The 17,690-nt window shown below is 55.6% G+C and overlaps 2 protein-coding genes across 2 annotated transcripts; both read left to right on the plus strand.

The window, feature by feature from the left end:
• The first annotated feature begins 5,871 nt into the window (after nt 1–5,871).
• On the plus strand, nt 5,872–8,757 carry BX661DRAFT_183190 (uncharacterized protein). Its single transcript, XM_051536168.1, is given in 14 exon segments — nt 5,872–6,059; nt 6,164–6,561; nt 6,704–6,943; nt 6,970–7,025; nt 7,059–7,280; nt 7,292–7,337; nt 7,358–7,373; nt 7,430–7,502; nt 7,528–7,550; nt 7,571–7,677; nt 7,727–7,883; nt 7,898–7,931; nt 7,958–8,290; nt 8,353–8,757. 14 exon segments carry the CDS (start codon nt 5,923–5,925, stop codon nt 8,527–8,529), a joined length of 2,019 nt encoding a protein of 672 aa, XP_051391558.1. The 5' UTR covers nt 5,872–5,922; the 3' UTR covers nt 8,530–8,757.
• Nucleotides 8,758–9,016: 259 nt separating this feature from the next.
• On the plus strand, nt 9,017–12,523 carry BX661DRAFT_198668 (uncharacterized protein; the record flags this gene model as incomplete). Its single annotated transcript, XM_051538250.1, has 11 exons — nt 9,017–9,614; nt 9,659–9,772; nt 9,811–9,912; nt 9,954–10,211; nt 10,244–10,614; nt 10,650–10,937; nt 10,966–11,050; nt 11,086–11,219; nt 11,252–11,601; nt 11,640–11,979; nt 12,014–12,523. The coding sequence occupies 11 exons, from the start codon at nt 9,017–9,019 to the stop codon at nt 12,521–12,523; spliced, it is 3,150 nt and encodes a 1,049-aa protein (XP_051391559.1).
• Nucleotides 12,524–17,690: the final 5,167 nt, after the last annotated feature.

Genomic DNA, 17,690 nt, shown 5'->3' on the forward strand with positions numbered 1-17,690 from the left:
CAAAAATCGACGAGGTTACTTGTCTGCTGAAAAGACGTGCCAAAGCCTACTTGCCTAAAGAATATAATATTGTCAAAGGCAGTAAGGGTGATGTTGGGCAAGCCCAATTCAAGAAGCGACTGGTTGGGATTGAAATATCCTGTTTTTAATTAATGAGTGATGAAAAATTAAGCAATGAAAGCCTGTTCATGCAAATAGTAAAGCAAGACAAAACAAAATAAATTTACAGGTGCAGAAACTGCATATTGCAGGGACCGTGAAGAAGCTGGTTGGGGGAGGAGGAGGAGCTGGTAGGGACGTGAAAAGAAAGGCAAGGAGCTGGAGATAAACAGGAAAATGTAAAAGAGAGTGTGAGAGAGAAAAAAGAAAGAGAAAATAGGGTCAGTTTGTTTCAAACAACTGAGAGTCGAGTAGAGCAGTAAAGAAAAGCAAAGAAAATTGCAGTAAGCGCAGTAATGAATATAAAACAAACAAACAAACAAACAAAAAAAGAAAAAAGAAAAAAAGAAAATAATTCAAGCTAATTTAAAAACTCAGAGCAGAATAGAAGTAGAAATAGCCTTGAGGAAAAAAAGGAAGAAGAAAAAAAGGAAGCAGACACTTAAGACGAGCTTGCCAAAATAGAAATAACAAGCCGACAGCAGCGGGATATAAAAATGCGCACTGCTTCTTGTTTTTGTTTCAAGCCATTCAAGCTATATATTGCTGTTTTAAGTATAAAAACAAACAGAAAAGCAAGCGACAAAGCCAATGGCAATGGCAAATAAAATAGGGCAGGTATGGAAATTGTCGTTTTGGGTGCCAAAGTAAGAACAAACAAAACCACCGACGCCATTCTCCCAGGCTTGCTCATCCGCCCACAACAGGTGTCCACATGGACAATAGACACCCAAATAGCCGTAAGCCATGCGCAGTAGAAACAAAGAGCTGCTATCATGTGGCAAATATCAGCCGCATGCAATGCCGCAAATCTGGTGAGGACCGTGTGCCATACAAAAAACCGGTTGTGCCGCTTAAAATATTTGTTTATCATACGTACAAACATGCATTTGTTTAGTAAAATCGAATGGTATATTGTAAAGTGTCACAGCTGTGGGCGCATAATTAGGAGACAATTATGCGCATAGCGTAAATGAAGACCAGGGACAATACGCGCTTGCATTTGCATGGTCTGGCACAACTAAATGCGGCGTATTTTCAATTTGAATGCTTGGATTAAGTTGTTAAATGAGCATTGGAATAAGCGGGTTAAAAAAGAGAACTATTATTGACTCCAGTTGAATTGTACTGGCTGGTTGGTGCAGCAACAATGCCATTTGAATATTTCAATGCACAGAACAGCGCTTGAACCCAGAATTAGTCGTCTGGAATTCGTGCATGCTTGTTTGCCTGTTTGCTTGTCTTTTAGAGTACACATATTGTTATTATTGGAAAGTTTGAGAGGAAGAAAATAATGGGCGAGGAAGGCATTATGTCGTTATAAAAAACTCGTCCCAATGCGCGCACTCAATTGTGCAGTGCATTCGCCCGCATTGTCCGGCGCAAATGGTCGACAATGCAGCTCCAGTACTGGTTCTCGTTGGCCTTCTTTGCGCAATTCGGGCCACCGACTGGGACCTGCTCGCCATCATCATTGTCTCCGAGACTAGTATTCTTGGACTTTGATTGGAGAGCCGCCATGCGCAAGAGGTTGGCAAAATCGCTCTGCATTGTCAGGGGCACCGCCGCCTCGCCGTCGTCAACACTGGATCCCGACTTTAGCGCCTGCCTCTGCTTCAGTTCCCTCTCGAATTTCTCGGCGATGGCGTTGGCGTTGCGCACAATGGACACGGGCACGCCAGCCATCGCGGCTACGTTCATCCCGTGCGACTTTGACGCAATGCCGCGCTGCAGGCGGTACAAAAAGGTGACGCGATGCTCCTCCTCATTGACCGCGCACGCCATAAACATGGGTCGCAAATGCGGCTCGACCGTGCTTCCAGAACCGCCGTTAGCCGCAGGCTTGAGAAGCGAGTCTGCAAGCAGGCCGTAGTGCGTCGAGAAGAAGCCCAGACAGCCCAGGCGCGAGCACAGACTGTGGAGGACGCCGTAGGCCACAGCCTCGCCGTCGTGTGTGCTTGTGCCACGGCCCAGCTCATCGAGGACGACGAGCGACCGGGGCGACGCGTAGCGCAGAATCGTCGATGTCTCGGCCATCTCAACCATGAAGGTGGAGCGCCCGGCCAGCATGTTGTCGCGCGCACCGATGCGCGTAAACAGGCGATCGACGGGGAGAATGGCTGCCGACTGCGCCGGCACGTAGCAGCCGAGTTGCGCCAAAATGACACCCAGACACAGCTGCCGCAGCAGCGTCGACTTGCCGCCCATGTTCGGCCCTGTCAGCAAAATCATCGACGCCGAATCGCCATCATTAGCTTCGGTCCCCGCGCCGTGCTTGCGGCCAAGCACAATGTCATTGGCAACAAAGTCTGACGCCCCGGCGGAGGAGAGCGCAACCAGGGATGCCGCAGCTGCCTGAACTCGATATAGCCGCCAGCATTGCCGTTGCTTTCAAGAATGATCGGCCGGCAAGCGGGAGTGCCCAGGCAGCTGGACGCGGTCGACAGCGCCAGCAGACAGTCCAGCTCGGCAACCACCGACACGGCCTTCATCAGCAGCGCATAATGGCGATCAAAGCGGGCGTACAGCCGTGACTGGTAGCTGTCCAAGACCATCGACTTGGTCTCCATGGCCTCGGCACGCTCCTGCACCTTCGTGCGCAGCTCGGGAGACCAGTACCGGTTGACTGCCTTTGTCGCGGACAGGCGGAAAAATTGTCCGGCACCTTGACGGTGGTCGGCATCTCCAGCTGGTAGTGCTCCTTGCCCATGTTCTTGTACACAATGCTCGCGCACCCGAAGCGCTTGCGGATCTCCTTGAGGTGTTGCGCAAGCCACTCGTCATGCTCCCCGATCTTGGCCATAATCTCGTCGCATGGCTGGTCGCCGCCAGGGAATGGCAGCAGTCGGCCCTCGGCGGACGCCACATTGGCGTCAAACGAGGAGGTGAACTCTGCCAGCAGCTCGTCCAGCGGTGGGAACACCGCAAAAGCGTTTTGATGCGTGCTGGCAGCGCACTGTTGTCGCAGCCGTGCTCCTTGCGCAGCCGCTCCATCATGAGCGACACAGAAGTGAGACCGCTGAGCACGGCATAAAATCAGGCACCTTGCAGCGTCCAGAGTGGATCCGACTCAGACCGCGTTCAAGGTCGATCAGGCCCGCCAGGACATCCACAATCGAGTCGCTCAGCTCGCCGTTAGACAGGAAAAAGTCAACAACGTCGAGGCGGGCGTTGATGGCGGCTGAGTGCCGCAGCGGGTGACAGGTCCAGCGGCTGAGCAGGCGGCGGCCAAACGGGGTGCGCACATGGTTGAGCAGCGCAAACAGGGTTCCATCAATGCTCGTTGGCCTACTGGCGCCGCCAATCGCCGCCGTGTTGCCGTTATCCGACGAGATGGAAAAATGTCGAGGTTCGAAATGGTCGGCCCGTCGAGCACCAGCGCCGTGCTGTTCTGCATGGGCGAATAGAATGAGAAGTTGCCCAGCGAGGCCAGGTCTTTATCGAGCATGAGCGTGCGCAGGTATGACAACAGGCCGCCGACCGCCGTCAATGCGAGTGGGTCCTTGTCGGCGGCGCGCTGCAGCGCCTCAGGCCACTTTTTGGGCTCTTCGCTGCTGGCGAAGTAGCCGGCCTGGTCGATTTCGTGCTTCGTGGTCGGCACGTCCCAGAACTCGCGGCGCGGCGCCATGGCGATCCAGTCGGTGTTCGGCCCGCAGGTGTTCTTCAGCGTGCGCCAGGTCGGCTGCGAAATCCCTGCCATCCCGTCCCACGCGTCGGGGCTCGTCAGCAGCAGGTCGCCTAGGCCGCTCCCCGTGTTGCTCGCGCCCTTGGTCAACGCTGCGGCTGACAGCGCGGCTGCCGCGCGGTGTCCTGGGCCGGCACCACCGCGCACGTAGATGACCTCGCGCGGGTTGAGCTGCACCAACAAGGTCTCGAGCGCACTGCGGTCGTCATCGTCATCAGCAATCGTGCACATGTGGAACTGCGCAGTCGATGTGTCCACAAAGGCAATGCCAAAGGACGTGACGTACGCAGAGGCCTCGCCACTGTTGGCCACCTCGTGCGTGGCCTCGACAAGCGCCAGGCAAAAGGTGGACAGATCCTGCGTCAGCAGCGACGGGTCGACCAGCGTGCCCACGGTCAGGACGCCGGTCAGCTCGCGCGAAACAAGACTGTCTCCCTTCTTGCTGGACCCGCGCTCGCGCATGTCCTTGGCCAGCTTGCTCTCCATCTGGTCGACACGCGCGATCTTGTACCCTTTGGCAAGGAACTGGGACACCCAGTGGTCGAACGACGACTCGGGCACACCGGCCATGCGCATGTTGACGCGGTCGGTCATCTTTAGATCAAACTCCTGGTGTCCGATAGTCGCGTCGTTCTCGTAGAGCTCGTAGAACTTTCCCTTTTTGAAAAACACCACGGTGTCCCAGTGCTGGCTCTTGATCTCCCAGTACTGGCGCTCGAACGGCGAAAACTGCTTCCATGAGCTGGCCGGGATCAGCAGCGTGCGCTTGTCGTAGCCAACCTCCCCGGGCCGCACACCCTGAGCGTCGCGCACGTCCTCAAGCCAGGCGTACCGCTCGTCATTCTTTTTGGCAAAGTTGGAGACGCGCAGGCGCTTGCTCTCGTCAGCAGTGAGCGGCGGCGCCTGCAGCTGCGCGCGCTGCGCCAGGGGCGTGGCTAACCTGGACGAACCCACAGACAGTGCTGACAACGACGTTGTGGTGCGTGCGAGACTAGGCGTGTCTGGCGGATTGGGCACGCTGTTGAGCGCCCCCATCAGTGGCATGCCCTCCGAACTTGTGGACGCCATGGAGCCACCGAAGCGCATTCTCTTGAGGTCCGGCGTCTTGATTGGCTGCATCAGATGCGATTTTGTCCGGGGCAACTTCGCTGCTGGCGAGGCCGCCGCCTCTGATTCGGACGATGTGGCGGCTGCATCCATCATGTCGTCGTCGTCGTCGCTGTCGTCGACAATGGCGCGCCCGCGCCCAGCTGTGCCTCGGCGCCCAGTGACCGCACCGGGCACACTGTGGTCCGGCTTGTAGTCGTCGTCTGCATCGTCATCGTCCTTTTCTGTCGCGTCAGACTCCATGGCGTCGTCCTCGTCCTCGTCGTATTGGATCAGTGCCGACTTGCGCTTGCGCCCGACCGGAGCTGTCTGCGATGTTGGCGGCGGCAACTGGGACTGCGTTGATTGCGTCTTTGCTTTCTTATTCTTCTGCTGCTTCTGCTTCTGCTGCTGCTGCTCGGCGAGCTCGACCTCAGCCATGAGATCGTCGACCATCATGTCGGCAGCCACCTCGAGCAACTCGTCCTGGGAGTCCTTTGCCGCGACAGGTTTCTTATTCTTCTTGGGCGTACTAAAAAAGCTGAAGATCGAAGTTTGTGTTTTGGCACTTTCGGAGTGCCGCTGTCGTTGAAGGCGGCATTCTTAATTGTTAAAAAAAACGAGCGGGAATGGAAAAATGGTGAAATGAAATGAAGTGAAAAAACGAGTAACAATTGTTTTTGGGGGAAAGGGGAAGGACTATTTCACCAGTGCATGATATATTTGCATGCTCGCACAGTGGTGTACTTTTCTTTCCATATTCTTGATAAAACAAATCAAGCAAATGCGCAGTTTGTTTTATTTTGGCGCAAACGCGAACCGCGTGCTGATTTCGCGTTCGATTTGTTGATGCTAATCACTTGATTTATTGCCCCGCTCCAAAGTTTGCTTCTTGGTTGTGGTGTAAAAGAACTGCAAGGTTTCAACCGTGTGTTTTGCTCCACCGTTCAAATTTTATATTTATTTTTAATATTTCCAGGCTGTAGAATGAAATGCTCCCAGAACATATATCCCTTGACCTCGAACCCGGGCGCGTGCGCCGCATCCTGCGAAAGATTCTGGGCAAGCTCAGCGATATAGAAGAGGAGGTCGCCCTCCGGCCCTCAGTCTACAAAACCAACAGCGGCTCGTCAGCCACCGACAACAGCCATATTTTCAACGGAAGCGGCCTAAATCGCCCAACGCTTCAGAGGGCGAATAGCGCAGCGGACATGCCCCGGCACACCCATTTAGACACCTGCTGCCAAAGGCTCACCGACAACCGCGTTACACGTATAGACGGCGAAGCGGGTATCGCTCATCGGACGGAAACGGCAGTGACGGTTCCGACGCATCTATAGACTTTACGAGCTCCACTGGGGCTAAGCGCAGAGGCAATATTGGCGGGAGTAAGACGAGAGCCGGCCAGTTTGTGAGATCCTCCAGTCTGGGGTCGCTCTCGGACAGTGACGCGGCGGGTACCAGCGGCAGTACCATTGGAAAGGATCCGGCGCTATGGCTGACGACGCCGCGCAAGCGGCCAGAGCCAGGTCGCCAATCAACAGCGACATTTCGGCGGCGGCAAAGACGCTACTCGCCGAGACGCAGACAAAGTCTTTTGCATCACGGCTGGAGAACCTCATTCCCCAAAGGTCCAAGCAGCCGATGAACACATTCAAGGCAAGGGGGCTGCTGACTCACCTGGTGCAGCTGGGGGAGACGCTCTGGCTGTGCCGCCCCCAGATCAGCAGTGGCGTTAGCTGGACTGCCCGCGTGCTGCCGCTTAAAGTGCAGGCTGCGTTTCGGCTTGGCGAAGCCATAGCGTGCTCCGAGGACAGCGACGACCTCGATATATCGACGAAATATACAGCGCAATTCCGCCCTTTCTCACCCGCTTTGTGCTGTGGCACCATGTTGTTGCCATGTGCTATCTGCGCACCCCAGCGTATGCCGACACGCTCGCCGAGGCGCTGTGGCAAGTCGGCGCTGTTGCGCAGCAGGAATGGTTAATTATATGCGCCTGGGCCGCTTCAAGTCGGTGTCCGCCCTTGTAATGCCAGAAAATATGGCGCCGCTGCACCTGCGGGCCATCGATATTGGCACTGGAATGCGGTTTGTAAAAAATATGCTCAAATTGTTGGTTGCAGAGCGCAGGAGGCTGGCAGGCGAGACCACAGATGTGCACTTGTTGGCGACCAAATCCCTGTGGTACCAGTTTGTGCCGACTGGATGCACTGTGAATGCGAGCGATGAAGATGATAGCGGAGAGCGCGCCGGCGACGGGTCTTTTTCTGCGCAGATGGATGCAGCAGTTCCGTCGAGGTACGCCAAGTGGGTTGCACGCATGGGCGACCTGGCGCAGAGCACGCTTGTCCTGGCGAGGCACTCGATCAAGCGCTGCAGTTCATCTCGCTGCAACTCTCCCCAGGTTCGGGCGTGGCCTGCCAGCTTTGGAGAACTCGTGGTATGTGCGGCAGGCGGTGGAGGCCGTGAGGGCAATATGCTCTTGATCTATACCAGGCTCGGTTGTATGGCCCCGGATGCAGCTATGGGCGGCATCGATATGGCTGTTTCTGGGGGACTGTGGCAGTGCGTCAGTCTGCTGGCTGCATTACCAGCTCATGGCACAGCCCGGCCGCTCGTCCGCCGACTGCGCTACAGGACGATGAAACAGGGCGGACTTGGGCAGGAGACTCTGAGAATGTGCACCATGTACCGGTCCGGGCTGACACTGCTGGCCCTGCGTCAGTTGAAGCTCTGTGCGCTGGGTTCTGACACGCGGACGACAGCTGGCATGCAGCCAGGGCACGCACGGAGCTCACCCGGTGGCAAAATCGGATTTGCGACGGCTCTGCGAGACAATCGCTCTTCCGAACCCATCGGCGATGCCATTGGAGGGCGGGCCCAGTAGGCGGGGCCTCATTGCCGCGCGATTCAACAGCCTGATGGAGTCGACACTGCACTTGTCTGGTGGGTACCGAGGGCCAGACTCACAGTTCGCGGCGCGGATCCTGATACCCTCGTCATGCCCCTGGCTGTGGCTGGCAGCTCGCCCGTGCTGTTCCACGATCTTGCGCGGATATCGGCATGGATCTCCGGTGTCCCCGCGTGGCCAGGACGATCGTCGACCTTGTTTCATTGCGATTCGATGCTATTTGGGCGCACCACAGCGAGTGCAGCGTCTGGCAGCGCGACTGGTCTCGATTGCAGAACACCGGAGTGTGCGTGGTCGACGCCATACCTGGCGCCAATGGCCCGGTCGCTTCGCATGCGGCTCCAGCATGCGTACAGGACGAGTCTTCGATTGTCAAGGCGGGCGGCTGTGGGATTGACGATTGCGTGTATGGCAACAGCAGGGAGCGTGCTTTGCGACAACTGAGGGTGCTGGGCGACGATTTGGAGCGGCGGCAGGCGGAAAAGGCAGGGCTGCTCTTGCTGCAAAGGATCGCGCGGATAGGGCTACAAAGCCTGCCCCTACGGAATCCGTATCCATACCGGCATCTGCACCAGAGACTGCGTCCAAGTCTGCCCTCGGCAGTTCTATTTTTGGAAAAGTTGAAGAGGACGAGCTTGGATTCATGCTGTTGCAGCGCCGGCGATCTCGCGCAAACCAGCGATGAAAAGCAATGCTAGAGAGCAGCGCCTGCCTTACTTGCTTCTGTTTGGCTTTTTTATTTTAGCAGCAACAGCAGCGTCAGCATTCATCACTGCCTTTTTTCTCCCGCGCATTCATCTATCAGCTCGATTGTTCTTCTCCATTGATGAATTATAAAGTGTTGGTTTCACTTTTCTTTTTCTCTTTTTTTGCCGTTTGAATTGCGTTCCTTTTTTTTTTTTAAATTCCCGTACTTGTTAATATTTTCTACTCTTGACTTATCAGCACCACCCTAATTCAAGCTATATTTTATACGTCACTGCCGTAACAATACAGCATTGATAAAAACAATAATAACACCGGCATCACAGAAGCACCATTGTAGCGCTGTGACCATACACCTATTTTGTTTTTGTATTTTGTCCTTTTTTCTTGCCTTTTCACTTGCCTGTTTATTTTACTTCACTTCACTTTCAAATTTTCTTTTTCATTTATTTACATTTATATCGCAAATGCTCAACACATCCGGCGCCGACATTCTTCCAGCAGGCAGTGTCGATGCACGCGCAACCAACGAAAGAAGCCGCGGCAGATCACAATCCGTCTCATCAAGTATACTGAGTGAAGACGAGTTCCACGAGTGCAAGAGTAACAATTCAGCCAGCGCAAAGCTCAGCTTGGGCATCCACACAACGGCAAACGAAAGCAGGGCATTGGAAACAGATAGCATATCCTCCTCATTCACTGAAGCAGTGCCCAAAAGCCCATCAGGGTCGCAAAAGTCACAGCAGCACCGCTACCGCAGCCTAACCAGCTCCGGCGTCCCTTCCGGCAAATCCAGCAGCAATGGTGGAAGCTCGGACAGCATGGACTTATTAAGCAATGTCCCGTTACCGGCAATGGCGCCGACACCCCTGCGGCGGTCGGCGACAACCACAACCAAGGCTTTTGATAAGAGCAAGGGCGCGGTCAGCTCACTGGTTGAGGAGCGCGCTCGGAGGGCAGTCAAGGCCATGGCTGAGGCATGCACCACAGGAATTTCGGTTCGTGAGGCCGACGAGCGGAGGTCACGCGCATTCAACCGGCTGCTTGTTGACAGCCGGCTGCACAGTCAGCTAGAACGGGCTCCCAGCAGCGGATTGGCAGGCCGCGAGGGCGTGCGCGGCAGCAGCAGCAGCGAAACCTGGCGATGCAGCCACGGCTGAAGCATAATCCCATCCATCAGGTGTCCTCCCATGGCCACCTCTTAGGCGCGGCGGCTGCTCGTAGTAGATCTGCCAAACCCGATGACACGGCATATTGCCAGCCAGAAACGGCATCCTGCCTGTGGTAAACGCGCTGACGCCAGAGCCTGACGGCCGCACTCTGAGCATGACAAGTGACCACAAGGCCATCATTGTCGCGCGCAGTGCCAGCCTGGAGGCGCGCGTCGACCGGCGCACGCGCGAGAACTGGCGCAATGGCTCGTATGCTTTGGCACGGTGCAGTTCGATGTCGACCAGGGCCCGACGCTCAACCTGCTGTACCCGCACGTGCAATTCAGCGAGAGCGAGCGCGCGGCCATCTGCTTCTCCTCGATGCCCGACTCGACGATCCACGAGCTATACGACTCAGTGTACACGTTCCACTTCCGCGTCAACCCTGTGCGGCTCAGACTGCCGAAGGACCGCATCTTTCTGTACGGGCACGTGTTTTTCCGGCAGAAGCGTGACCCGTTGATGCGGCGCGGCGGGTTCCAGCGGTCGGTCGTCGTGATCTCGCACTTGCCATACCACGGTTTTTCTCGCGCATGGCACACATGCTGGGGCCGCTGTACTTTGACCTGGGCACGGCGATCCTCGAGGCCGCGGCGCAGAATGTCTCGTCGTGGCCGGCTCCCCGTGCAGACGGCGCCTACGAGCTGCCCTTTCTAGGCACGGCGCTGACGGTCGAGCTACCGGCGCGCGATGCCAGCCAGCTGCTGGAGACCAGCAAGTTCCCACTTGAGCGCTTCGACCCTGGCGAGCATATCTTGGCGGGCGTGACGTTTGATGGGCTGTTCCGCAGCTTCCGCGACGCCCTCGACGACCTGTGGGCGTGTTGGGAGCTGATGATCCTGGGCGAGTCGCTGGTGTGCTGGCCGACACGCCGTCGCGGTGCTCCGAGGCCGTCGTCAGCCTGGTCGACATCATATTTCCGATTACTTACTGCGGCGACTACCGCCCATATTTTACCATCCAGGACCCGGACTTCCGCGCTGTCGTATCCAAGACGCACGTGCCGCCGAACACGGTCGTCGGCGTGTCCAATCCATTTTTCAGCGAGGCGCTGAGCCACTGGCCGCACAAGCTATTTTTGGGCACCTCTGGCCGCATGTCGCAGATGCATGGAGCGTCGGCGCGCAAGGCGCGCGCGTTCAACGAGAACAGCAATGGCGCAGTGGCATTGGCGGCAGTAATGCGGCCACGGGCGGCGGCTCAAGCGGCGCAGCCGGCAACGGCGCGGTGGGCAGCAAGGGGATCAAGCAGGGCTGCAGTCCAAGCACAAGTGTGCGATCAGCAAGGACCGTGTGTTCACCGAGCAGCTGCTCAATGCGCTCAAGACGGGAAGCAGCCGCCATGGATGGTCAACAACATGCTGCGGCGCTACTTTATGGATCTGACGGTGCAGTTTCTGGCCCCGCTCAACCGCTATTTCTCCACGCTCATTCCACAGGTGCAGTCATCGACCGCCATTGTCACGCAGCAGCAGCAGCATAGTCGCGACAGGCAGCGGGCCGCACCCTCCTGGGCGCATGCGCGCGGCCGCGGATCGACTGGGTCGGCATCCATGGCAGTGGTGCGAGCGCGTCGTCGTCGTCGTCATCGGAGCTGTCCTGGTTTGTGCCACCTGGAAATCTGCGGCCTTGGCGCACGGACGACTTTATGGCGTCGCTGGCGTCCTTCGGCATATCGCCACAGCTCAACAGCCGCCATAACACAGCGACAGCCGCAGACGTCTTTGTCTCAGTGTTTTCGACAAACAGCACCAATGGAAGCGGAGACCAGAACGGTGCCCCGCTGACAGCACCTTCTGCTGGCGGCTCTGGCTCGGCTGGTTCTGCTGCTGGCTTGGCGCAGTCGACCTCGTTTCTGCCGTGGAAAAACAAGAAGGCAGCCTCAAAAAAGATCAGCGACGAGTGGCTGAATCTTTAACCCAGTTTCTCAAGTGCGGCAACTTTGCGACGTGGCTCGCCCGGCGCACTAACGAGGCGCAGCGCGCGTTGCTGTCGCGGTTCCGGCAGGAGATCTGCCGCGGCGATGTGCACGCGTGGTGCCGTGGCTACGACCACCCGCTGGCTCTGGACACGCAGCAGCTGGCGGCCGAGCTCGAAATGCTGGACCTGACCACGATGGACTTGGGCCAGAGCAGCAGCAGCGGTATTGTCGGCGGCGGCGGCAACAGCAGCGGTGGTGCTTCGGCCAATCATTCGCACGTCAAGCACGTGTTTACCACGGTCAGGCCGAGGACGAGCGCGTCATGGCCGAGAGGCATCGGCAGCAGGCGCTGCGCGAGCAAGGGAGCGGCTGGCGCAGAGCGAGCAGCCAGTGTACGGCAGTGACGGCGCTCTGATTGGCTACACGCGTCGCAAAACCAATCCCGAAAACGCAGCCCCGCCAGCTGCCGCCCGTGTGCATCCAGTAGCAGCACATGGCGTTGAGGCTGGCGGGGCGGCTGTGCGCAAGCAGCTGGGGCGGCGGATCACGCACGCGCGGAGGCCACAGCACGTCATGCTCCAGGCCGCATGGCAGATTGCAGAGGTTATGGGGCCGCAGGCTATGGCCCGCATTCCGCTGTCGCACCGGTCGACGGAGGCCAATTCGGCCATTGACGCGGAGATGCGAGCCTGCGGGCCTTCGTCGGCCGCCGAGACATTGGAGCTGCGCGCCCAGCTCTCCGTCATGCTCGAGTACTTGGCTGCCGAGGAGGGCTGCCTGTTTCTGCCGCTGGTAGCCGACGACTACGTGGATGCCGACGCCGACGCCGACGCCAACGTCTGAGCCCACAAACCTATTAAAAAGATAGTAGTGCTTGTATGCATGCACGTAATATATTCCCCCGCTACTGCATTTCTCTTCTTTTTATTGCATTTTCCGCTACTGCGTCCATTAAAGTCAGCATTGGGTGTCACTGTCACAGCATCTTGGTCTGGCTTTGCATTTATTTTTTGTTCAGTGGCCGAGAGGAATATAATGTAATGCCGTTAGCCTCCACGCGGTGCATCCAATACACGCCTTATTTGGCCTTGGACGAGCCTGGGTCGTTCTGACTGGTTGCGTCCTGCGTCCTGCGTCCTGCGCTCCGCATCGTCCAACTCGGCAGTAGATGAATTGCAGATTGACCGTGTACTGCCGGGTCAGCTGATTGGTGGGCAACCTGGCTTGCTTTGTCCGCTCTCTGCTCCATCCCCAAAGAATGCAGCGCAAAATAGCAGCGGGTCATTCCTTGCGGCTGCTGATGCAATGTTCAGAACCGGTTGGCAAGAATTGCTTTTTTTCTTGCTACTTTTCTTTCCTTTCACCAGCCAAAAGAAAAGACGCGCAATGCAGCATGAAACAAATAAAATCATGCACATGCGAAAGCAAAGCAAAGCATTTGCGATGGATGATGGATGATGGATGGCACCTCCACATCCCCACTTTTGCAAGGAGCCGGTCATGAAAGGAGGGGGAGGAGGGGGTGCCAAACGCAGCTTATTTCTGAGTTTGGGAAAAGAAAATGAGTGATAATTCACGGGTAGGCCGAGCACGCACTGTGACATGATAGGAGGAAGGAACGACAGAAAAAACCCAAAGGAGCCTTTTTCTCTCGAGTGAATCCACAAAAAAATCAAGGGCGAAAAAAAGAGGAACAATAAAAAAAACCCGAACCCGAACCTTGCCCTCTCCCTCCCAATCCTTTCTTTCTTCTTCTCCTCCACCCCGCACACGCGTATATTCGTTTTTATTTTTTGCTCTCTTTATTTTTCTCTCTTTCCCCTTTCGTTAATTTTATGCGCGTTTATTTAATGTACTTTAGGACTACAATAACAATAATAATTATATAATATTTTTTTGCTTTCGCTCTCTATATTTTTCTCCTAATTTTTTTGCCTTGGTATCGCAGAGTTGTAATAGTCTACCTTGGCACACTCCATTTATTACGTTATATTTGACGCGCTTTTCACCTTATTTATAGCCCCCTTTTCACTTTCCCAACTCTCTATTCCTCTCGTTTTTTGCGTCAACAGCCCCTGCTCTTCGAGGAACACACGTAAGTACAGCCACCCTGCTGGCTATTTATTTCAATTTTATTTTTGCTCTGCTTCCCTGGCATCAGAATGGTTCTTTTTATTTTACCCGATGTGTGAATATCCCTTTGGTGTGCTTGTCAACCAATCTGTTGCTTACCGCTAGCTGATACTGATATGATTGCTTCGCAGAAACAAAATGAGAAAATATGAAGAATCCCGCACATGCTGTCATTTTTCTCTTCTTTACTCTCCGCATTTTGTTTTCTCTCCTCATTGATAATCGCAACCACACGCGTGTGAGAAAAAATTATAAAGAGCCGCTAGGGGCTGCACCAAAAATAAAAAAAGTGTACTCCCGTATGCAAAGTAGCGCTTGGGTTTTAAAACTGGAGACATACACGCATAGCATCTTTTGTTTTATTTTAATTACAGTTAGCTCCATTGAATCTACCCAATAATCAATGCCGAGCGGCAATTAAAATAGGGGACGTCACTTGTTTAAAATTGGTTTTATTTTATCCTGGCTAAAACCAGAAATGCTTCTATTTGAACAATTTTCATTTAACTTTTCATTCTAACTAATGTTTTCATCCTCTCACTTCGCCTCACCTCATCGGCTGTAAAAAAATAGTAGACTAATTAGATCGTAGAAGCAGCAACCCTCGCACGTACCGCACGCAATTTATTGTTTTGTTCCGCGCACCACACTAGGAAAAAACATACAGTACGATCAGCTCGTGTCTCCACACACTTTGACCATCGCTCTTTCGTTTTTTATTAAATATCCCGTTTTCCCGCGCTTGTATTTCCATGACAACCCATGAAATGAGCCCCCTATCAGACATTGACGTTGATTTGTCCTCCGAGGACGAGTCCAAAATGCAACTCGATGACGCCGCGGCCGAGGCCGAGGCATCGCGCATTCTGCAGGGCGAAAAACTCTACGGCTTCGGCTCCAAGGACTACGCGCCCAACACTCGCCGCATGGATTTTAGCCCCACGCCGCCGCCAGAATCTGCCGAGGCATTGGCCACTGAGTCTGTACCGCACAACGGAATTTCTGCTACCACAACATTGCCCCCACTGTCTGCCAAACCCCAGGCCGATGTCGGATCCACTGCAGTCTCCTCTGCCCACCACGCGTCCGAATTACCCCCAGCAATCACGCAACTTGGAGGCATAGAGGGCTCGACAAACGACGACGATATCGCCAGCGAAAACTGCTTTGTAAAGGAGGGCTCGGTCGAGAGCATCAGCGCACGGCACGCGTCGTCGCCAGCAATCGCAGCTACACCCTCGGCATCGAGGTCGCGCACGAGCATCTGGGTGCACTTTACACGAGACGCCGACTATGCCACCAACCGACGTGGCCGCTGCGTCTACTGCCGCAATTACTACTCGTGCAGCAGCGGAAGCACAGGCAATATGTGGCGTCATATTAAGCGCTCGCATCCCGAGAAAGCCGCCCACGCCGCGCCTCTGGCCACACACGGCTTACAGACCACCCCCCAACAACAGCAGCAACGCAGTGAACCATCCATTCTGTCAAGCGATAGTCGCTCGCGCAAGCGTCAGGCGTCCATGTCATCCCCTATCCAGGATCATATGATGACACCCTTGCAGCCGACACTTTCCGCGCGCGCAGGCGTGCCGCAGTACCAGCAGATGCTGCCGCCGCCAGCGTCACAGCAGATCCAGAGCCATTATCAGCAGGATCAGCAACTTCATCAGCAGTTGCAGACGCAACAACTTCGCCAGCAAATTCAGCAACAGAATCAGCAGCAGCAGTCATTCTATGCTCAACAGCATGGCTCTGAGCGCTCATCAGCTGCTCGCCAGTATGACGACAATGTTTACGGCGAGACCAACAATGCCACAAGGGCTGCGCGCTTGGGGGACTTGGCTGAGGGCTCCGCATTGAGCCCCGATTCATCGGGCGCTAGCACTGAAAATCTGAACCAGGCCCTGAAGCTGCTGCTGACACTCGTCGGCCGCAACACGCAGGGTGCCTCTAATGATCGGGCTAGCCACCAGGCGCAGTCCTCGCTTTTGCTTGGCTTGCTCGAGAATCTCAACACTGCGAGCAGCGGCAGAATCGCCACCAGCAATGGCGACGCAGACCATCAACCGACGCGTCACTTGCGCCATTCCAACGCACCCTTTAGATCCGGAGGAGGCACAGCATTGACTTCTATAGCCGAGGGCGGCCACCAGACCGCTGGCGACCAGCTCAATGCGGGAAGCAGCAGCGGAGGCGGATATGCGTACAGCCCAGCCCACAATGCTTACTACAGCGCCGGTGCTCAGGGCGCGGCTGTGAATCCAGAGAGCATCAATCAGTTTGTTATCGCCGTTGGGGACGCCATCCGGGCCAACACAGAGGCGTCATCTGCTGGCGACAGCTCGCCCACTGTTACCAGGGTGCAAAAGACACTCGATGCCTATGTCGACTTTATGGTGCGCGACTTGGTTTCGGTCGAGAAAATGCTGTCGCCAGGCATGCAGCAGCTTATGGCTAACTTATCCCATGGCTCTACCCCACCCTCGCCCAGCGTGCTCATGGGCGAGCTGCAACGTCAAAAGGATGTCAAGGCCCGGGATCTGCGTCAAAAACTCGATGCGGTGAGCGGTCGCATCTCAATATCCATTGGCACCGGCAAGTTGGCCGGCACGCTCTATCACCTTGCTGTGTACGCCCATTGGACCGACGAGGGTTTTGTGCGGCACAGCGAGCTGCTCGACTGCCACTGCGTCGACGGGCCAGCCACAAGCAGCGACATTATCTTCATGTTTGAGAGCACCCTAACGCAGTACAACTTGTTTGCCAGACTGGGCACTGTGACGACCAATTACACACGCGAGTTTGTCGAGTTTCTTAACCAGGTCGAGACCATCTGCCATGCGCGTGGGGTCACATTCGATCTTGACCGCAACCAGTCCACTTGCATTGTCAGCTCGCTGTTGGACGCCAAGGACAAGCTTTTGGCGATGCTCTACGGCTCGGACGCCGCAGTGTCGGCGAATGACTCTGCTCCCAACACGCCTATTGGCAAGCTGCGCCTGGCAGTTCAGACTTTAAGTCAGCCGGGGGCACTGGGCGCGCAGCAACTTGTCGAGCTGTGTCGCACACGCAGCATTGCCCTGAACACGCTCGACTTTGACTACACTCGGACTTGGGAATCTACGATGGCGCTCCTAGACAGTGCGCTTTCTATCTACTCCGAGCTCTCCAATATACTGAGCAGTGCGACGCCCGCTGCCACAGAGTCCAACGACACAATACTTCCAGAGGAATGGCTTTCACTTTCGCAAACCCATGTTCTTCTACGCATCCTTGACCTCGCGATTACGACGCTCGCGCGCCTTCCGACAGAGTTTCCCAGTATTGTGGATGTTGTGCCCGTGTACGATACCCTAATTGACAACCTGCAGGGCTTTTTGCAGACCGTCTCGCTCGATAACTTGGTGCGCCGGACGGGCGAGTCTCTTCGTGATTACCTGGCTCAGTGCCATCCGTTCCAGTCGTCGCCAATTTACCGCCTGGCGCCGCTTTTCGACCCCCGCCTTAAAACCGCTTATTATGCGGACCGTGGTCTCGACGAGGCGTGGACTAGTCGTACTATGCGCGAGGCGCGCTCGATTCTCTCCGAGTACATTGTGCCCATTAGCAATTCAAGATCTGCGGGTAGCGCGAGTGATGATAATGGAGCCTCTTGTATCTTTGCGCCAACGGCAGCAATAGCAACGGCTGCTCAGTTGGCAGATGACACTGGCAGCCAGCAGTCTGTCATTAAGTCGCAAATCGATGCGTTTATCCAATTGAGCAAACCCTCGGCTACTAGCCAGCTGATCGCCGACAGCAAGGCACACATCTTCAAGCGCGCCTTGGCGAGTGGACGCACAGAGCTCGATGAGTATATTAGTGCGCCGCTTGC

The sequence above is a fragment of the Kickxella alabastrina genome (genome assembly GCF_025024165.1).
Source record: "Kickxella alabastrina strain RSA 675 chromosome Unknown BX661scaffold_12, whole genome shotgun sequence".
Lineage (NCBI taxonomy): Eukaryota > Fungi > Kickxellomycota > Kickxellomycetes > Kickxellales > Kickxellaceae > Kickxella > Kickxella alabastrina.

Coding starts and splice junctions, on each gene's coding strand:
- BX661DRAFT_183190 (XM_051536168.1), top strand. CDS start 5,923: ATGCTCCCAGAACATATATCCCTTGACCTCGAACCCGGGCGCGTGCGC. Junction 7,026..7,058: donor TTGGCACTGGAATGCGGTTT/GTAAAAAATATG, acceptor TTGGTTGCAGAG/CGCAGGAGGCTGGCAGGCGA. Junction 7,932..7,957: donor GCGCGGATCCTGATACCCTC/GTCATGCCCCTG, acceptor TGTGGCTGGCAG/CTCGCCCGTGCTGTTCCACG.